Consider the following 23,294-nt stretch of genomic DNA (forward strand, 5'->3'; position numbering starts at 1 on the left):
GAGATGTTGCCATATACTTACTGGTGACGTGTCTAAATAGTACATGCCAGCATTAGTGGAAGTACCATTGGCATGAAATTAATAGCACATCCCACCACTAATATGGGTCTGGTTAGGATACTCCGTCCCACTCACTTGTGATGTGTACAACTTAATCCATGTTACATGTATCGTATTGCATGTGAGGTAAATATGTGCCAACGACACCGATATTTTAAAAAAAATAGCAGTGACATGGATTAAAAGTGGAGCCACTATTTAAGATTGTATATAAGCATTTCTGCACTAGTGATCTAAACCATTGCTCATGTGACAGGAACACACAATGATTGTTCATTGCGTTCCTGTTACATCGAATTGTGCATAACACACAAATCATGCTAGATCTACCATTTTCAAAGCGCTCCTGTTACTCTTTGTGTTTTCTCGGTTTTCTTTTGTTTATTCATAAGAGTTTTCTCGTTATACTTTAGTTTCCTCTGTTTTTCTTCGCTTTGTTATGTTTCTTTGCAACTTTTCATCACTTTTCTTTTTTTCTTCAACACATATCAAAAATATTCAGTGCACAGTGTACATTTTCAGTGTGGATGTGAAACATTTTCTCGACACACGTTCTACATTTGTAAAATACACGATATACACATTTATTTAGTAACATGTTATGAACACTTTTTCGAATACATGCTAAACATTTTTAATGTGCGAATGTTTTATAAATAAGAGTACAATTTTTTCAACATATGTTTTTGATGTTTATTTTTTCCATACACAATTTTTAATTATTCGTATACAGAAGAAACATTTTCTATATACACATTTAACAGTTTCCAAATACATGATTATAATGTTTCACAACTTTCTTTACGTGAGATAATTTATATTGTTTGATCTCTACTTTTCCTATACACATTGAACTTTTTTTATACACCAGGAACATATTTTATATACACATTTAACATTTTTACAACGGATGACTAACATTGTTTTAAACCATATTTTGTTTTATGTCTACCTTTTCCATACATATACCATGTTGTCTGTAGTACATACGGAATATTTTTTTATATACACGTTTAACATTGTTGAAATACATGATTAACATTTTTTAAGGTATATTTTTTGGTATCTGCTTTATTCCATACACATCGTACCTTTTGTGTACAAATTTAACCTTTTTTTAACAAGTACACCTTTAACTTTTTGAAATTCCTGATTAATTTTAATAAAAACACTGAATTTGGTTTTGTACTTATTTCCATGCACATTTTACAATTTTTGTACACATTGAAAACCTTTTCCATACACATTTAACATATTATAGATGCATGATTTAACGTTTTTCAATCTTCGTACATGTATTGATTTTTACAATATATATATGCAGAATATAACCAGATTTCAAAAAATGTTTCCTAATTTGAAAAATATTCTCATAATGAAAAGTATGTTCATGAATGTTTTAAAGTGTTAGAAAATATAAATAACATTCATGGTATTGGAAAAAAATTCGGGGTTTCAAAAATTCCCCAAATTTAAAAAATATTAATGGATTAGGGCACGTGCGGAAGTGATGAATTAGGGCATGTGCGAAAAAAAAATTGGGTTTCAAAAATTTCCCAAAGGATGGCTCGGCCAGGGACCGGACATGTCCATACCCCCCCCCCCCAGGGCACGTGCGGCAAGGAGGGCCACAACCCAGACTTCGGGATCCGATGTTACACGCGCGTCAATCTGGATCCTCTCCTCCCTTTTCGTCATGATCCTGCCTGTGTGTGCTGTGTTTGTTCAGTATCTGACAAAATGTTTCGAAAGATGTTCAGTTATGCCTACATGTATGAAGAAATAGGTGGATTATTTGCCCATCTAACAAATAGTCATGTCAGATACTGAGATGATCCTTGGTCACGATGTATAAACCACTAGCAGATACTGAAACCAATGTTTCAATTGTCCCGAGTAAAAGACAGGGTCATGGCAGGGTATGCAATTCTGAAACAAATATGTCACCTAGCTGTGCCTTTGGCAAACACCAATACTTGTATGTAGGAAACCTTACTTGCCTTGAGATTGATTGAATCTTATCGTAGCGTAGGTAGACAAAGCTAGCTCAAATCACTGGATTGATTGATGGATTAGCAAGATACATGTATATGGAAGCTTATTGGATAGCCACTCGAAGGTAATTAAGGTGCTTCATATTCATATTTCTTCAACTCATGGTTGTTACAAGCTATGTTTATATTTCCTCAAATCACAGTCATTAGAAACAAGGATCTACATGCATTTAGATACGCTTATATAGCACCTGACTAAGTAGACTTAGGATTTCTCTACTACTTGTACAAGCAATCCCTGCCCAGCTCTAACAGTCAGTGAGGTGAGATCTTTAGGCACAAAAAGAGAGGACTAATTGGTTAAGTTGTATTTTCCTTGACACCATTATCTACTGCAGGTTATTGAATATATACCATTTTTGCAAGAGGGAAAAAATAAGTTGTGTTCAGGTCAGGCCCAGATGCAACACATCCCATTTTTTTTTTGAAATGATCTTTACTTGACTACAAGGTAACCAGTTGAAGGATGCTACATTATGATGTTTTTGCTCTGTCACTAAGCTTGAGAACTTGAACTTAACCAGCATTAGAATGAAACTTTAGTTATAGTTATATGGGATACGAGGACTGTATGAGTAACGTGATTCGTTTTTGTAGGATGTAGTTGGAACTTGGATGCAGAGGAATGGCAATTTGGCTGCTGAAGTCTAGTGCAAGGAAAATGCTAAGGACTCGTGGTAATGAAAAAGAAATGTTGCCCAATTGTTTATTGTTTGTCTGGTTGTGGTCATAGTGTATTTTAAGCCCATATGATTTTCTATGGCTGTGAATTATTTATTGACATCTATGTAGAAACAGTATGATTAAGTTTGTTTCAGCCAACAAATGGACGCTCCAGTTTCTACTTATGTTTGTTTGCCTATAATTTCCTTAAGACGACATGCTAACTTATCATTAAAAGTGTCACCTTAATATTACTCGTATTTGAATCATTTACAACATATAATGCTTTCGACATTGAAAGGTCTTGCATCTTGTGAGGCTACTAATAGGAGAAATGTAGTTTTCTGTGTTGGCGAGCTATGCAAGAACGGTGGTGCTGTAGCACTGAAGTACATATATTACTTGAAATGACATACATTTCATGACCAACTTTACAGAAGCTCCTCTCTGGAAACAAGGGGCAAATGATATATAATGGGGCAATATTTCTAGAGGTTGAACTCTTATTATGCGTTGAATGCTGTCGATTTTGAAGAGAATAATGAGACATGCTACCTACTCTATTCTTCCATGCATAACTACATATGCAGCTCTACCTTGTCATCAATAATTTTATTTTTTTTACTTTTTTCATTTCTCAGCACACTGATTTATACACTGTAATTATGCAGCAGCCAATTGCACCAAAGCGAGCTACCAAAAGGGTCAAGTGGATAGAAATACATATGGATGTGACTGGGGTTAGCAGGGAGGTGAACAACATGGACTAGCAGTAACTGGCCTAGGTTGATACTCGCTTGGTTGAAGAGCCATGCTACCCTCGTTGTGTATAATTTTGATTGCTCGACGAGACTCACCGCAATGCGATGATTCTTCATAAGAAAATTCTTCGAGAGGACCGGGTATTTTTCTGCCTATCGAACAAGAAGAAGAATGAGAGCATGAACACTCGATAGAGTGGCTACGATGTTTGAGGCACCGAGTAACTGTAAGGTGACAATAGTAAAAAAAAACATGTATGAGAACAGTTGTGTTATTGCAGCAATATTCACAATGGGGGATGGTGCCGGCATGAACTTTGGATAATGACATGGTCGCTGGCTTGATCTACTTTTCAAATGTGTGCGCAGGCATAAAATGGGTCGCGGGCGTTGGACGCACTGCCGACCCAAATTTTAAACAGGACGAACATCGAGCGGGCGACTGACCAAACGGATAAAAAACAGACAAAAACACCGTCTGTTTGGGTCGGCGCATTGAAGTAATACATTTGCCTTTATTTATAGATTGTCATGCATTCAACTATGCATTTAAAAAAATGTTCACATATTTCATAAAAAATAATAATTCATAAAAAATAATAATTCAATTTTTTTAAATATACATTTAAAAAATGGTCACATATTTCATAAAAAAATCATAATTCTGGTAATGTTCAAGAATTGAAAAATGAAATGTAAAACAAAATGAAAACTAAAAGAAGAAGAAGGAAACAATCGTAAGCAAAAAAAAACATTCTAGAAGCCTCCGAAAACAATTGCAAGGAAAGCTAGGAAGTGAGTCGGGCCATGTAGTAGTGTATCTGTCGCCAGGGTTACACGGCCGGGAATAGAATCCACCATAAGGCCTTGTTCGGTTCTTTTAGAATTGAAGGGGTTTGAAGGGGATTGGAAGGAATTAAATCCCCTACAAATCAAATTTCACCTCAATCCCCTCCAATCCCCTTCTTGGTGGGATTAACCGAACAAGCCCTAAACGGGAGCCCATTCCTCGACCTCAGTCGACCCTGAATATACGTCCTTCGATAGCTTAGAGTTTTTTTTTTCTTTTTTGCAGAAAAGCATCCAATTTATTCATCTTCAACCATGGTAGTACAACGAACATAAAAAATAATAAAAATTACATTCAAATTCATAGACGTCCTAACAACAACTATAAGCACTGAAGCGAGCCGAAGGCGCACCGCCGTCATCGCCCCTCCCTCATCGGAGCATGACAAAACTTGTTATAGTAGACAGTCGGGAAGTCATCGTGCTAAGGCCCCGTAGGACCAGCGCACCAGAATAGCAACCATCACCGATGAAGAGTAACGGTGATTGAAAAGATCCAACTTAAAAACACACGAGCATAGACGAGCGACGAATAGATCCGAACAAATCCACCAAAGATATAGATCCACCGGAGACACACCTTCACACGTTCATCAACGATGCAAGATGCACCATCGAAATGGGGACCGAACAGAGAGAACATTATTTCATCTTCAAGGAGTTACCGTCGTCTCACTTTCTTAAGGAGGACACAAACCCTAACAAAAACTTAAAAACATATCTAAATATCAAGTCCTCCCACCTAAAAGGGGCGTGATGCACCGCGCCTCAATGACCCTAAGACCACCGAAGACGAGGTGGATCAGCGGAGGTGCCGGCGGGATGCGAAGAAATCCTAATTTTGTCAGGGAGGCGGCGTCTTCCTCCTCAGTTCACGCCCAAGCTTCCAAACCCACCGTTATCAACCCCGCCAATTAAGTCAGGTCAATCGACCAAGACATACTACTGCTGTGGAATTCCACGCACCAGACGACGACGATTTACGGCTCTTTCCTCCAAGTGCTAGCTCTGTAGTATACACGCTCGCCGCGACTGGCGGACAAGCTCGATCGCGCGCGTAGCATACGGGTTATGTTTGGCGCGTCTTCCACGTACGAGCCCGCGGGGAAGAAGGTCTACGCACCGGGAACGTCACGTTACCGTGTGCCGTGCCACTGCCTAGCTTGTGTGCGTGTATAAATAGAGGGTGAATGCTTGGTTCATTTCATGCAAAACACACCTACGTACAAGAGCAGCAGCAGCAGCATAGTTCAATTTAAGAAGATGGCAGAGCATCGTGCTGCGGCCTACCTGGTTACCGTGGCGTTGGCCCTTGGTGTGCTGGCAAATATTCCTGCAGGTAATTCGGATTTCTCACAGGCTCAGCATGCATGGTGCACGTAGTATGTACCATCATTAGAGCATGGTTAAATAGTATACATAGCCACTTGCTGAATATAAGCCATTGTCATATCATTTTATAGATAATATGTCTAATACTTGATTTGAAGAGTGTATTATTATTTTTATCATATGGCCCGTTTTTCATTCTTACAAAGTATCTACGAGCATGTGCTAGAGCTGGCTCTTTACCTTCTCTATTCCCTTCTCTTTCCTTCAAGTAAATAAAAATATATTAGTTTATTTTTTATAACACGATGACTCGATTTTATTGTACTTGCTCTTAATAGTACGTTCATTTTTCTCTGCATAATGAGCTTAATTTGGCCCACGTGGACATGACACAAACAAGCAATGGTACGTGCGCCATCCGTTGAGCAAAGCGAGACTAACCAGGGTCTGCGCGTTTCATGATTGAAAACACACAGCGGTGCAGTCCATCGGCGTGTGCTACGGCGTGAACGGCAACGGCCTGCCCTCGGCGAGCGAAGTCGTGCAGATGTACCAGTCCAACGGCATCACCGGCATGCGCATCTACTTCCCGGACGCCGACGCCCTCCAGGCCCTCAGCGGCACCAACATCGAACTCATCATCGACGTGGCCAACGAGGACCTCGCCTCCCTCGCCTCCGACCGCTCCGCCGCCGTCGCCTGGGTCCAGACCAACGTGCAGGCCCACCAGGGCCTCAACATCAAGTACATCGCCGCCGGCAACGAGGTGGGCGACCAGGGCGGCGACACGGGGAACATCCTCCCGGCCATGCAGAACCTTGACGCCGCGCTCGCCGCCGCAGGGCTCGGCGGCATCAAGGTGTCCACGTCGGTGTCACAGGGCGTCACCGCCGGGTACCCTCCCTCCCAAGGCACCTTCTCCGCCAGCTACATGGGGCCGATCGCGCAGTACCTGGCCAGCACCGGCGCGCCGCTGCTCGCCAATGTGTACCCCTACTTCTCGTACGTGGGCAACCAGGCGCAGATCGACATCAGCTACGCGCTCTTCACGTCGCCGGGCACCGTGGTAACGGACGGCGATAAGGAGTACCAGAACTTGTTCGACGCCCTCGTCGACACGTTCTACTCCGCGCTCGAGAACGCCGGGGCCGGAAGTGTCGGCGTGGTGGTGTCGGAGAGCGGGTGGCCGTCGGCCGGCGGCACGGCGGCGACCACGGACAACGCGCAGACGTACAACCAGAACCTGATCAAACATGTCGGGCAGGGGACGCCCAAGAGGTCCAGTGCCATCGAGGCCTACGTGTTCGCCATGTTCAACGAGGACAGGAAGGGCCCCGCTGACACGGAGAAGCACTTTGGGCTCTTCAACCCCGACAAATCGCCGGCGTACCCCATCAGTTTCTAGACCGGGCATATCGATACGTTCATACGTTACATTTACATATAGCAAGATAATCAACATTAGCTTGCTTATTATAGTTAATGTCCTCAATTGGGCTTGAATAAGTTGTCTCTATACTGTAGAATGCGAACATCATGCTTTGCATGGATGGTGAAGAAGCTCAAACTATTTAATGGAGACAAATTATATGAGGCACAAGTCTCCCAATTCTCGGTTGCTAAGGTTGGTTGGGGCTACTTTGAGAGCTATTCCGGGCGCTTCTGTCTGGCAATATTTTCCTCACCGAAAAAAGAGAGCTTTATTTCAACAAGAATACCGAATTTTACATTGTTCATTACAAGTAATTGTTCAACGCAATCAGGGTGAGGGCCCCATATACGTAGGGCAGCTGCCGAGGAATTCAAAACAATCAGTGCACTGTTTCAAAAATAGGCTTGATGAAATAGACATGTCTGTAAAGATGCGGACTATCGGCCTTCGGATAGAAAGACCGTATGAAGCTTTACGGTTCCTTGAGATTGGCTTTGGCTGAGGAAGAACGAACTTAAGGGAGCTGACTTTCGTCCTCTAACCCAACCAACCACACAGACCGAAAATGAAAAAAGCTCCGCCAGGTATTAGTAGATTTGAGTTATAGCCCAAGCAGCCAACTCAAGAGCCGCTTTATTGATCACCCCACAAATCTTCTGAAAGATAAATTAATTGAACGGGTTCTTGAGGCCATCGAGGCCTATGTGTTCACCATGTTCAACGAGGACAGGAAGGGCCCCGCTGACACGGAGAAGCACTTTGGGCTCTTCAACCCCGACAAATCGCCGGCGTACCCCATCAGTTTCTAGACCGGGCACATCGATACGTTCATACGTTACATTTACATATAGCAAGATAATCAACATTAGCTTGCTTATTATAGTTAATGTCCTCAATTGGGCTTGAATAAGTTGTCTCTATACTGTAGAATGCGAACATCATGCTTTGCATGGATGGTGAAGAAGCTCAAACTATTTAATGGAGACAAATTATATGAGGCACAAGTCTCCCAATTCTCGGTTGCTAAGCTTGGTTGGGGCTACTTTGAGAGCTATTCCGGGCGCTTCTGTCTGGCAATATTTTCCTCACCGAAAAAAGAGAGCTTTATTTCAACAAGAATACCGAATTTTACATTGTTCATTACAAGTAATTGTTCAACGCAATCAGGGTGAGGACCCCATATACGTAGGGCAGCTGCCGAGGAATTCAAAACAATCAGTGCACTGTTTCAAAAATAGGCTTGATGAAATAGACATGTCTGTAAAGATGCGGACTATCGGCCTTCGGATAGAAAGACCGTATGAAGCTTTACGGTTCCTTGAGATTGGCTTTGGCTAGGAAGAACGAACTTAAGGGAGCTGACTTTCGTCCTCTAACCCAACCAACCACAGACCGAAAATGAAAAAAGCTCCGCCAGGTATTAGTAGATTTGAGTTATAGCCCAAGCAGCCAACTCAAGAGCCGCTTTATTGATCACCCCACAAATCTTCTGAAAGATAAATTAATTGAACGGGTTCTTGAGGCCATCGAGGCCTATGTGTTCACCATGTTCAACGAGGACAGGAAGGGCCCCGCTGACACGGAGAAGCACTTTGGGCTCTTCAACCCCGACAAATCGCCGGCGTACCCCATCAGTTTCTAGATGGGGCACATCGATACGTTCATACATTACATTTACATATAGCAAGATAATCAACATTAGCTTGCTTATTATAGTTAATGTCTTCAACTGGGCTTGAATAAGTTGCCTCTGTACTGTAGAATGCGAACATCATGCTTTGCATGGATGGTGAAGAAGCTCAAACCATTTAATGGAGACAAATTATATGAGGCACAAGTCTCCCAATTCTCGGTTGCTAAGGTCGGTTGGGGCTACTTTGAGAGCTATTCCGGGCGCTTCTGTGTGGCAATATTTTCCTCACCGAAAAAAGAGAGCTTTATTTCAACAAGAATACCGAATTTTACATTGTTCATTACAAGTAATTGTTCAACGCAATCAGGGTGAGGACCCCATATACGTAGGGTAGCTGCCGAGGAATTCAAAACAATCAGGGCACTGTTTCAAAAATAGGCTTGGTGAAATAGACATGTCTGTAAAGATGCGGACTATCGGCCTCCGGATAGAAAGACCGTATGAAGCTTTACGGTTCCTTGAGATTGGCTTTGGCTGAGGAAGAACGAACTTAAGGGAGCTGACTTTCGTCCTCTAACCTAATCAACCGCAGACCGAAAATCAAAAAAGTTCCGCCAGGTATTATTAGATTTGAGTTATAGCCCAAGCAGCCAACTCAAGAGCCGTTTTATTGATCACCCCACAAATATTCTGAAAGATAAATTAATTGAACGGGTTCTTGAGGCCATCGAGGCCTATGTGTTCGCCATGTTCGACGAGGAAAGGAAGGGCCCCGCTGACATGGAGAAGCACTTTGGGCTCTTCAACCCCGACAAATCGCCGGCGTACCCCATCAGTTTCTAGACGGGGCACATCGATACGTTACATTTACATATAGCAAGATAATCAACATTAGCTTGCTTACCCCTTTCATTAAAAAAACATTAGCTTGCTTATTATAGTTAATGTCCTCAACTGGGCTTGAATAAGTTGCCTCTATACTGTAGAATGCGAACATCATGTTTTGCATGGATGGTGAAGAAGCTCAAATTGTTTAATGGAGACAAATTATATGAGGCACAATTCTCCCAATGCTCGGTTGCTATGGTTGGTTGGGGTACTTTGGGAGCTATTCCGTGCGCTTCTGTCTGGCAATATTTTTCTCACGGGAAAAAAGAGAGCTTTATTTCATCAAAATTACTAAATTTTACATTGTTCATTACAAGAAATTGTTCAACGCAATCAGGGTGAGAACCCCATATACGTAGGGCAGCTGGCGAGGAATTCAAAACGATCATGGGCTCAACTGGGCTTGAATAAGTTGCCTATATACTGTAGAATGCGAACATCATGCTTTTGCATGGATGGTGAAGAAATTATTGAATGGAGACAAATTATACGAGGCACAATTCCTCCAATGCTCGCTTGCTAAGGTTGGTCGGGGTACTTTGAGTGCTATTTCGGGCACTTCTCTCTGTGGTATCTTTGTGTGATACTCCCTCTGCAAACTAATATAAGAACACTTAGATTACTAAAGTCGTGTTCTAAATGCTCTTATATTAGTTTACAGAGGGAGTAGTATTTTCTTACAGGAAATGAGAGGTTTCATTCCAGAAGACTATCTAAATTTACATTGTCCATTACAAGTATTGTTTTCAAGGCAATCAGGGTGAGAAACCACCAAGGTATTAATAGATTTGAGTTCTAACCCAAGAAACCAACTCATAAGCCACTTTGTTGCTCTCCCTCCAAATCTTTTGAAGGATAAAATCATTAAACTGGTTTTTCAATAACTTAAGCCCTTCAAAGATATGCCAGATTCATCCCAAGAACTGGCTCTTTCTCTTAAAAATGTTGTCTTCACTGTCTACTTTTAGTATAATTGGTCCCCAGTGACATCTCTCAGTAACTGAAGCCCCATCAAACACGTCGTGGCTTCGCTACTTATTTCTAGATGTTCGGAGTAGCCGATAAGACTGGGTTGCATGCATTGTTTCGGGCAATAATACCCACACAGTTTTCACCTGTGTTTTGTAGAAAAAAACATTTAAGTTCATTTTTCTATAACAAAATTTTCTTAATATCAAGATACTCACAATGATGCTTACGAGTTGAAGATACACCAAAATGATAGTTTTTGAAAAATAACTTTTTAATCTTTCGGCTTTCTTCATCGTAAATATACACACAACCCAAAGTTCAATATTCATATTGAATTTTATGAGAAAATATATGAGGAAAACTTATTTAAACCCTATTCATATTATTTATACATTTTCGATCTTTTACTTATCACTTCCTTATTAATTTCCCCTACATTCTTCATTTTAACGTATTGATTCTTTTCGCATTATCACCTTATTTTATTATTTAATTTATCATTCTAAACTTGTTTTTATATATTTTATTTTATTACTATTAATCAACATGTAAGGGTAGATAATATTTTGGCACCCTGATTAGGCCATTACTTTATATTTAACCATGTTTGGCAAGTGGTCATACATATTTGTTTATCACTTTTTCTTCTTAATAACAAGAGAACAAATAATACTTTAAAAAGTGTTAATATTCAATATACCAATCTAGAAAGTATATATTTGTTATTTAATTTTTTGGTTATAAGCATATTATAATAAAATGTTCGTTTTTGTTTATTTTTACCATTTTGAAGATTTTACCACCTTAACCCATTTTTGGTTATATGGTCGGTCCAATATATTAGTTTGACTAAAATATTTACAAACAAAAATCAATTATTTAGACTAAACTTTTCTAATTATTCAGATTTCCCTAATTATGGTCTTAACCTGGTATAGTTTTTATTATTATTACCAACTGCATAGTAAGACTGCTATATATTAAGATATAATTATGTAATCTTAATATGTGTTAGAAAATTCCTTGAAAAAGTTAATCATATATTACAAGGACTTTGGAGTAGTTTTTTTTTGTTAGACGCTACACTTTTTCTTGGTTTAACCAAACTAGTCGTCAACCCGTGCATTCGCACGGTCTAGTATATTGAGAAAATTGACTTGCGGGCTACATAAATACAATATTAAAATGGTTATTACATTCTAATGGTACAATTTAACTAAAGATATTATGTCCATTTGCAAACAAATTGTAATACCACTCCCTTCTTTGTGGATGACAATCAACAACTTTGTGATTATTTAGAATTTGTTCATCTAAAGACCTGCACACATAGGACTATGGAAATATCTCTAAAATAAAAGTTATTTATTAACTCTTCTCAAAGATCATTCCTCAAATCCGAGCATTTGCATTGGGAAAATATATATTTTAAACAATACCGAGAAAGAAGTCTGGACTTTGATCTAGGTGAAAGCATTTATAACCTAGCAAGGCTGATACTATATAGATGTAATTGAGAAAATGACAATCATTTGAACTTTCTCAAACACGCATTATTTAGCCCCAGCTGAAGGCCCGACACTGTGTGCAGGTACCTAAAATCAGTCAGTGAACTATGACAATTTGAAATACAAATGGAGAGCAGTGTGATTTCACCCACATACCTCATGCAAGCACATGGTTAAGAAAGCTAGTGCACTGTTTTTGGGCCAGTCGCTCTGAGCCGATCTCCGATGAAGGTTCACCCGTGTGAGTTGAGAACCACAATCCACAAGGTTGTATGGACAAAACCCTGTGGTTTAGTACCCCTCCATGCACACAGTTTAATCTGATACTCGCTTCGTCAACAAATATAAGTGTTTAAATGACTCTTTAGTGATGTAAACGCACTTATATTTCTTTACATAGGGATTATATATTAGCGATGGACTGAACCTTCTTGGATGAATGGAATTAACAACTTATCATATATATATCATAGTGCCCTGAAACAACTTATAATAGCATATTTATGTTAGAAACTTGTACGCTTGTACCAATAAAACACATCTTCATGAAGTAGCAGTATCATGCCAAGACTAATAAGTTCATCACTTTTAGGGTTAACAGAGCAGCCAAATTACACTAAGCTACAATTTTGATGAACCCTTCTCATGGCTAATTGCACTGGTCATATCACCACACAATTATTTTGAACCTTGCATAACTGAAAATATATGATTCCCATATCAATCTAACCGAACAATCTATCAGCCCTACTTATATCATGAATCCTAGTTATAACGATTTAAATTTGATCTTTATTTGCAAAGCGGGAGAAAAACAGCTTCAAATATCTAAATTAATCCGATAACTGTTTGTAAAAAGAAAATAAGAAAGCAATAAAATTTGACATGTAAAAGAACACAAACTTTTGAAGGTTAGTACTTATTTACTCTTTCGTGATGCTCACCTGATGGGCATAGTTTTGATATGACGTAATCTCCATGATCCAAGATTATACGTGAGAACATTGGGGATTGTATTCTTGGAGAGCACACCACTATGAAAGGACATGATATATAAAATCGATGATCCTTATCTCCGAGAGCACACCAGATCCATGTCCAGACATACTTGCGGGAGAGAGAAATCATGTATTTGATGGAAAGATTATACATGAGAACAATGGGGATTGAATTCTGGGAGAGCACAGCACAACGAAAGGACATGATATAGAGCACACCATATCCATGTCCCAACTTACTTACCGGGGAGAGAAATTCCATCCATGTGGCAAGATCGCCTTGTGTTTTTTAACCAAGAGATAAGAGACGGTGGAATAGTAGATAGCTTGAGATGGAAATCATATCTCCTTGGACAGGCTTTACATGAAAGCAAACCTGATCGAGTATAACAGCAGCGTAGGATCCATACAATTGCACCACCATCGCTTCGACAACAGCAGCGGCGCATGCATGATCCATGTAATGACATCACCATCTCACTGGCAACGTTGGCGGCTCGGCGTGAATGGTCCATGCGACGGCATCATCATCTCGTCGGCATTGGCGGCGGCATGGCATGTGCGTGCTGATTAATTTACCCATGAAGGAAAGGGCTGGGCGTGCACAACCACGATTGAAACCCTTCGTAACAATTGTGTTGGCCTGTATAGAGCACGGTTCATATTTCTACAAACGTGAGATGAAAGGACTGTGTGCCTTCTATTTTTCTTTGGCCAAATTAAGCAATATCAGCCAAAAGTTACATTTGTTTTAAAAAAAAGGGGTACATCGGTTAATCTGAACCGTAATAACTTGGTCCCACCAGATAAACGGATTGTAATTTTTGATTAATGTGAGAATTTGTTGGGAGTCTAGAATTAGTATATGTATAGATAGATGTATAGATTGTTTTGCGTGAAATCAAAAGTTTTTACACACTAATTTTGCCACTTAGATGGATTATAAATATATGTTGGTGTTTTCTATTGTAGGTTTATGTAGTACCAATGTTGAGAACCATCAAGACCATTCTAGACTGCACGTTTTGTTGACTTTGTGTGCAAGTAAATAGAGGAGTAGTTATGTTTTTTACTAAATAAAAATTACGCAGTGTGAAAATACCTATGAATGGTTTGTCGTATAATAATTGCATGTATTGTTTACTGGGTTTTCATGGCCACATATGCCTTCCATGCTGTTGGGTTCAACAATCAACTAACATCTCATGATAGTTTATAACTGGTGTTGAATTATCATCATTTATTTCGCAATATTGTAGCATTAAGCATTTCTTGGCGAGCCATAAGATGGACATACTTATATGTAAGTATCTCTTGTAAAATATGAGAAAAACAACATCCCTCTAAAGCCCAAAGTTCCGTTTCTACTAATTGTTTCCCCCTTGCTTGGCTCTTACTTAAATGGTAGTTGTGTAACAAGTGAGTGGGTCCCATTAGAACGCCCGTGATTTCTCACATCAACTTCATGAATTAACTTTAACATATAAGGGCTTCCCTATTAGAACAAGTTGCTCAAAGGTGTCACCTGAAAATATACCAATATTCTTGGCTTGATAAGCAAAAAATATAAAAATCTTTATATGTACTTAGTAAAACATTACCACTTGTAACAGGCATGCATGGAAAATTATGGTCATGTTATTTTATTTTATTTTTGAACCTGACACACAAACCAATGTGCAATTCGATCACCCCCCCCCCCCCGTCCCCCCCCCCGTCCCCTCAAACAAAAGGGATCTGCACATATCACTTTAGATCGCCAACCCAACACATAAAGATTATTAGATAGTTTTTACTTTAAAAAACAACAATGTAGATACACAAGTTGTTGTTTGTATTTGCTGGCTTGCGACGATAGATGTGAAATATCTTCAATATATACAAACTATGATCCATCCGCGAGACGCCCTAGTATGTTCATAGTGCACTCCTCCTCGAGTCAGCTATATGTTTCAATGAATTATTTCTTACCATAATTTTTTGCAATCTCAGAAGTGTTACAAATGATATTTTTTTACAATGGTAGCGATAGTCACAGTTATAGATCATCACATTATGCTTCCCTACAAAATATAAAAATAGAATTCATTTCCGATCATTTTTGGTCATCAGTAGGTCTATCTTGACGTCTACAGTTGAACTTCCATTTTTATATATTTTTACTTTTTCATAATTAAACCTAGCTGGCTGGAGTTATGGAACCGGCATTTATTTTCATGTCACAAAAGATATTTTTAAATCATAGTCGCCTTTCAAGTCATCTGATTAAAAATTTAACCATCCTAGTCTACTGGCTCCGTCATATCTTTAAATGACTCAAGTTCTTATTATTTGTTAGGAAACCGGTCTCGATGGCTTGTTCACCATACAAAAACGAGGTTAAAATAATGGCATCACTACCATTAAAAAAATCATCTAATTAAAATATAGCCATCCTAGTCTACTAGCTCTGTCATATTAAAGAAAACGTTGTGAATCTAAAAAACATCCATATAAAAAAAGATTCATGAAAATTATAAAATGATTCACAAATGTGATTTTGTCAGAATTATTAAAAAATGACCACAAATTTTAACAATGTTTTATGGATCAAAAATCTAGAAAACCGATGGAAGAAGAAAACCGATGAAGACGAAACCAAATGCAGAAAATGAACAAAAAACAAAGTAAAAAAACAAAAAGGCGAAAATGAAACAAAAAAAAAACCAACATAAAATAGCCGAAGCATAGAAAACCGAATGATAAAACATGTAAGATACCCCTGAAAAAAAGTCCGTGGGAGCCTATATTTGGCCACCTCACCGCTGTAGCGGGCGATTTGTACCGTTTAGCTGCTGTTCATCACACCTAGTGAGAAATTTGCTGAAGCTGTTCTATAAAGTAGGCTAGGGTCTCTTGAATGATTAACGTTTCAGGTTTTGTTTTCGAGACATAGTACAGAAGTAGAAGTATGGTCATAATTAACATGCCTTATGACAACCGTGTCAATGTTTTAAAATCGCAGATGCTCATAAGAATTAGATTGCGTGAAAGCATTTACCTTTTCAGTTAGTCCGCGCGTCTAAGAAACGCTTGACATGAGATGCCGTTAGTTGCGTGGCAATCACGATGGCTGTGTGAATCGTGCGCTGATCAAGGGCTTACTGACTTCACTGTTAACGCCCGTGACGAGAGACAAGTAGCTTCGCTAGTGGCAGGAAGCAACAAAGCGCGCACTGTCCAGGCCGGCCACCATCGGCCGCAGCCCGCAGAGACTGGCCAGCAGGTCAGCGGTCTGCGCGTCGAGGAAATTCCACGAGACGGACAAAGCACTGTATATCTCTCCAAGCTCTCAGAGATGGAGCGCGGCCTGTAATGGCACGGCGACGGCCTCATCGATCGAGTCAGTCACCGCAAAACGCGCATGATGAATATGGCCGGACTGGATGGTGACAGGCGTTCAACACGTTTCCACAGGCCAAACAACAAGTTGCGTCGGTGGCCGGTCTCATGACAGCAATACAAATACAGTAGTACTAGGTGTTATGGCAAGTGGAGGAAAATGGAAACCGATACGAAGCTAATGGTACACTGGATCGAGCGCGAACGTGTATTATGACGCCAAACTGAGATTTCTTTTTTGTCTATATTAGACATGGGCGTACTTGGTACGTACATCCCATGCAAATAAAGGGTAAGACACCTCAGAAATACACAGAGATAATTAAGCGAGGAGGATGGCGAAGCAAGGTGTTGCTTCCACGCTTGCAGTGGCGCTCCTCCTTGTTTCCCTCGCAGCATTTCCAGTAGGTATATGCTTACTAATTAATACTCTGTCCAAAACACGTGTAGGTTCATATGGTTAATTCCGAGCGAGGAAATATCAGTCTACGCATGTATATCGATATATTTTGTTGAATCGTTTATACAGATTTATTCCGTCCCAGCATCGTTATATATTTATACTATCCCTCCGTCCAACCAAAGTAAAAAACTAGCGGTCACGGTTTCTACTGAGTAGTTGGATGCCACACATTTTGTTTGGGGATGTGTGCGTATACAATCAGATACTTCCTCCGTCCCAAAATAAGTGTCTTAAGCTTAATATAAATTTGTACTAAAGCTAGTATAAAGTTGAGACAGTTATTTTGGGACAGAGGAAGTACGAAATATTCCATTCATTTTGTTTTAATAGATCCATTTTTTTCTTATTCTGAGCCCCAGTCACTGTGTGAGAAAAAGAATTTATAGCACTCAACATATTCTATTTTTTCAGCCCAAGATCATCCACCCATATATTTAGCTTAATTCCACACCCCGTAATAGGTTTAATTTTTGAATCAATGATCTGTTTTTCAATCCGTTTGCGGATCTGGATTCATGACATTTAAGTTCTTCAAACAAGATCAATAATGTAACTTATATGATACCCCTCCATCTATATATATAGTGCCTAATACGTCTTTCAAGGTAGTGTTCAACCAAGGGTAAACTTAATAATAGATGAGATGTATGATATAGAAGTTATATCATCACAAACTTTTTTCTTGAATTCGATGGTACGCTTTATGCATGTGACATGTATGTCATATAATATTGTGGATGGAGGGAATAAACCGGATTTTACATGCCATTTATATTTTGAAAACAAGATCAATTTTGGACATGGTTCGAACAAGTTCAAATTCGGATGTTGATACAATAGTGAAACTTATATAATACTCCCTCCGTCTATATATATAGTGCCTAATACGTCTTTCGAGATAGTCTTCAACCAAGGGTAAACTTACCAATAGATGAGATGTATGATATAGAAATTATATCATCACAAACTCTTTTCTCAAATTCGAGTGTATGCTTTATGTGACATGTACGTATCTCATATAATATTGTGGATGGAGCGAGTAAACCGGATGGTACGTGACTTTCTATTTTTTAGAACAATATCAATTTTGGACATTGTTCGAACAAGTTCAAATTCAGATGTTGATAAATAATGAAACTTATATGATACTCCCTCGAGGGTGGAAGTATCATATAAAATAGATGAGATGTATAATATTTATATAGTGCCTAATACGTCTTTCGAGGTAGTCTTTGACCAATGATAATTTTTTTAACATATGAGATGTATGATATAAAAATTATATCATCACAAACTCCTTTCGCATATGAATTCGAGGGTATGTTTTTTATGCACCTATGTTAAGGCTGTTCATAGTGAGAGTAACTTGGCTAGTAGTAATATAGCGTTTTTCAAGACAACATAGCTGATGTGGCATGTAGTTAATGAGGAAAGAGGTGTTTAGAGTAACATAAGGCTGGTCGTAATGGGAGTATCATAAGAGCAAGTACAATAGAGCTGAGTCAGCTGGCTATAAGGAATAAACTAATATATTTTTGTTTAGTTAGAGGAAAGAAAAGAGGAGAGAGAAGGTAAGCGGGCTCTAAGCTAAGAGTCAGCTCTAGCACGTGCTCCTAGGCATTTTGTGAGTATGAAAGATGGACCATATAATGAAGAAGTAGTACACTTTTGTAATGAACTATTGTACATGTTGGCTATAAGATGGGCTATAGATGACATGCCAATGGCTTATAGTCAGCAGCTGGCTATACTATTGTACTTGCTCTAAGTAGTATCATGCATGCCAACTAGGCATATTTGATGATGTGGCATGAAATTAAATGAGGAAAGAGAGGGTTGAGTATCATATTATGATACCGTATTATATTAAATGTTGTGCTACTATGTGTCATGCATGTCAATAAATGAACTATTCCATGATACTAGCACATGATACTATGCATTACAGACGTAGTATCATACACTAGTATCATATGCATGATACTACTATATGATACTCTTCATGACAACCAGCCTAATATGTTACCATAACATAACGTTTTTCAAAATAAGATGAATCTATAAGATAATAAATGAATCCATCTATGACATTAGTTTTAAGTTACTTTGCACTATGAAGGTAGTAACTCAAACTACTTCCTTCATCTCGATGTATAAGGCAGACATCTAACAAAAATTAAATAATCTCAAAATACTTAGGCCTGATGCATTAACTTTCACCTTGTTTCTTGTTTTTTGACATGAATAAAGGAATCAATCAATAAGAGACGTGGGGCGTGTATGTTTTTAATGACTTGAGACTAACTAACACGACATGCAGTGGTCAATTGATTGAGTGCAATGATACTAATTACTACCAAATTACTCTTATTTTCCTGTCTCTGTCTTGACCGTGATGCACAATATGTTAGAGTTAACCTTGTTGTGTAAGCTTTCGTCATATTTATTTATTAGTGTCATGCATGTTATCACGTCCAACACTAGTTTGGCTGCGGGCATGTAATCACGAAGAGAAGGGATCGTGTGCGTATATGCAAGTCAGCAGTGTGTGTCGTTGGGTTTGTTAGTAGTTTGCATGGATATATTAGCTGCATGCATCAAGCTCCGTGGAATCCGAGCGGCCGAGTTGCGTAGCAGAAAGAGGTGGAGAAAGAAGCGGGCACATTCAGTTGTGGCATGCGCCGGCTGCATGAGCTCTTAACCATGTTCTGCAGAAAACTTGGAAGTGAATCAAGCTGTGCGTGCTAGTGCGGGTAGTGGAGCATTATTAGTGGACCAGGCTAATAGGCTTGATCGTGTGTGTGTGCGCCAGCTGTGTTATAAAGCTCTGTAATCATTTTATGTACTTTGACCAAGAGAGAACAAGAAAAAAGCACAAGTGCGTGTGCACCAGACTCTGTGTGTTCTTCTCCCGTTGGTGTTGTGTATTGTGTGAGTCTTCTTCTTCCTTCAACCTCCAGCTCGCGTGTGTGTGTTCCTTCCTCCTTTGGGTAGCCCCAACATTTGGTATTCAGAGCTTCGTTGCGATCCTGTCGGCGGCCATGGCCCTTGTTCCTTACGGTGCTGGAGGAAGCACGGTATCGCTCCCGGTGCCGATGCTCACCGGTGACAACTACACCGTGTGGGCGATCAAGGTGGAGGCGAACCTCAACGCGCAAGGGCTGTGGGAAGCGGTGGTTCCGGCGGAGGACTCGGCGGCGGCGGTCATCGCGAAGAAGGACAAGCCGGCGAGGGCATACCTCCTCGGAGCGCTCTCCGAAGACATCCTGCTGCAGGTGTCGTCGAAGAAGACGGCGGCAGAGCTGTGGGCGAGCCTCAAGACGAGGTTCGTCGGCGCGGATCGGGTGAGGGCGGCGCGGCTAGCCACTCTCCGCGGCGAGTTCGATCGCCTGCGCATGGAGGGCGGCGACGAGCTGGACGCGTACGCCGGGAGGATCAACGGCATGGCGGCAAGGTACGCGGCTCTCGGAGCGACGCTCGACGATGCGACAATGGTGAAGAAACTGCTCGACACCGTGCCGGACCGGTTGTACGCAGCGGTGGCCGGAATTGAGCAGTTCTGCGACGTCGACAACATGCCGTTCGAGGAGGCGCTCGGGCGGCTGAAGGCGTTCGAGGAGCGGACGAGGCGACACACTCAGGATAGCGGCGGACAGGACGGCAACCAGCTCATGCTCACGGCAGCGCAGTGGGAGGCGCGGAAACGTGAGCGTGGTGGCGGTGGCAAAAAGAGGGGCAACTTCGACATACGCAAGGTGCGCTGCTACAACTGCCAAGATTACGGGCATTTCTCGAGGGACTGCACCAAGCCAAGGAAGGAGCAGGCCCATCTCGTCGCCGTAGACGCCGACGACGAGCCGGCGTTGCTTTGAAGGTCCACGCGAAGGTGATCGAATAAATGACAACAAGGTTAAGGAGGTGATTGTTAGAGTTAACCTTGTTGTGTAAGCTTTCGTCATATTTATTTATTAGTGTCATGCATGTTATCACGTCCAACACTAGTTTGGCTGCGGGCATGTAATCACGAAGAGAAGGGATCGTGTGCGTATATGCAAGTCAGCAATGTGTGTCGTTGGGTTTGTTAGTAGTTTGCATGGATATATTAGCTGCATGCATCAAGCTCCGTGGAATCCGAGCGGCCGAGTTGCGTAGCAGAAAGAGGTGGAGAAAGAAGCGGGCACATTCAGTTGTGGCATGCGCCGGCTGCGTGAGCTCTTAACCATGTTCCGCAGAAAACTTGGATGTGAATCAAGCTGTGCGTGCTAGTGCGGGTAGTGAAGCGTTATTAGTGGACGAGGCTGATAGGCTTGATCGTGTGTGTGTGCGCGAGCTGTGTTATAAAGCTCTGTAATCATTTTATGTACTTTGACCAAGAGAGAACAAGAAAAAAGCACAAGTGCGTGTACACCAGACTCTGTGTGTTCTTCTCCCGTTGGTGTTGTGTATTGTGTGAGTCTTCTTCTTCCTTCAACCTCCAGCTCGCGTGTGTGTTCCTTCCTCCTTTGGGTAGCCCCAACACAATATACTCCGAGATGGAGGAAGTAGTGATGTAGTATTATATGCATGACACTAGTCTAAATTTTTTGTATGCAATTTGCACTGCTCATCGGGCCGTCGGATCGTGAGAATTAAGCATTGATGCGACAAATTAATATCTATTGCTAACGCCACAAATCAAGCTCATTAGCTCTTGGCGCACTTTATTTCAGTTCACTCCATCAGTGTCTGCAACGGCGTGAACGGCGACCCGCTGCCGGCGCCAAGCGACGTCGTGAAGCTCTACCAATCCAAGGACATCAACGCCATGCGGATCTACGCTCCGGAGAGCAATGTCCTCACGGGCTCACGGCGCTCAGCGGCACGCGCACCGGCGTCCTCATGGACGTCGGCGACGCGCTACCTGGCCTAGCCAGCAACACCACCACCGCGGATCGGCTTGGGACAAGGCCAACATCCAAGCCTTCCCGGGCGTCTCGTTCCGCTACATCGCCGTCGGCAACGAGGTCATGGACAGCGCCGGGCAGAAGACCATCCTCCCCTCCCGGCCATGGAGAACATACAACAGGCGCTCAAGAATGCCGGCCTCGAACGCAGCGTGAAGGTATCGACTTCTGTGCGGTTCGACGTGGTCAAAAACACTTTCCCGCCATCCAAATGTGTGTTCGCAGACAAATCATTCCGACATCCTGGCGAACACCGGCGCGCCGCTGCTGGCCACCGTGTACCCCTACTTCGCCTACGCGAGTGACCTGCAGAACATCAAGCTCAACTTCGCTACTTTCAGGGGACGCGACAATTTGAACGACAGTGGGCTGACATACACTAACCTCTTCGACCAAATGGTGGACACCATTGACGCCGCGCTGTAGGATGCCCGCAAGCGTGGGATTAAGGTCGTGGTGTCGGAGAGCGGGTGGCCGTCGGCGGGCAGTGCTGATGAGATCGGGGCGACGCCGCAGAACGCGCAGGCGTACAACCAGGGGCTGATCAAGCACGTCCGTGGGGGCACGCCGAGGATGCCCGGCATGCTGGAGACGTACATTTTTCGCCATGTTCAACGAGAATAATAAGACGAGGAAAGAGACCGAGAAGCACTTTGGGCTGTTCAATCCGGACATGCATGTCTCCGGCCTACACAATTACTTCCTGAGTGCGACAAACGCTAGCTGGATATTTCCTATTCGAATAAGCTGCCTGTTAAATGCAAAATGCATGCATGTCAGTCAACCGCTCGTCCGTTTGTGTTACTATATTCTACTCCTTCCTCCGTTCCTAAATATAAGTCTTTTTAAAGATTGTACTAGGAAACTACAAACAAATATATATAGACATACTTAAAATATACATTCACTTATTTTATTTCGTATGTAGTCATCTAATAAAATATAACCAAAGACTTACATTTAGGACGAGAGGGAGTAATTTTCTTTATATAAATCTCAAATAAAACAAGTAACAATAAAGAAAATACAGATTGAATTCCACTTTTTACATGTCATATTTTACCCTCCTTTTGTTGACGTTGTGCCAATTTTTGCCCCACCTATGCATTTGTCCTCCTACTGTGAGGGAGAAGACACGACGGACCCATTTACCTCCAGAGTCTTAACCCTAGGGTGAAAAGACCAGACACATCAAAGTATTTTGTATTTTTGACACTCACCCTATTCTTTTTATTGCTTCTTGTGTTATTTGTACTGTCATGATGTTGATGAATAGATTGAAAATCTTTCCTACTAAAAATAAAATAAACATCAAAAGGTTTTTTGTCTATGAGAGGGTCATTTAACAGCCTTACGA

The 23,294-nt window shown here is 41.2% G+C and overlaps 1 protein-coding gene and 1 pseudogene across 1 annotated transcript; both read left to right on the plus strand.

Annotated features, from left to right (window-relative positions):
- Positions 1–5,599: 5,599 nt before the first annotated feature.
- LOC123440912 (glucan endo-1,3-beta-glucosidase, acidic isoform-like) lies at positions 5,600–7,316 on the plus strand. Its single transcript, XM_045117453.1, has 2 exons — positions 5,600–5,726; positions 6,196–7,316. The coding sequence occupies exons 1-2, from the start codon at positions 5,651–5,653 to the stop codon at positions 7,122–7,124; spliced, it is 1,005 nt and encodes a 334-aa protein (XP_044973388.1). The 5' UTR covers positions 5,600–5,650; the 3' UTR covers positions 7,125–7,316.
- Positions 7,317–16,866: 9,550 nt separating this feature from the next.
- Positions 16,867–22,644, plus strand: LOC123442157 (annotated as a pseudogene).
- The last annotated feature ends 650 nt before the right edge of the window (positions 22,645–23,294 follow it).

This window comes from Hordeum vulgare, chromosome 3H, assembly GCF_904849725.1.
Source record: "Hordeum vulgare subsp. vulgare chromosome 3H, MorexV3_pseudomolecules_assembly, whole genome shotgun sequence".
Classification (NCBI taxonomy): Eukaryota; Viridiplantae; Streptophyta; class Magnoliopsida; order Poales; family Poaceae; genus Hordeum; species Hordeum vulgare.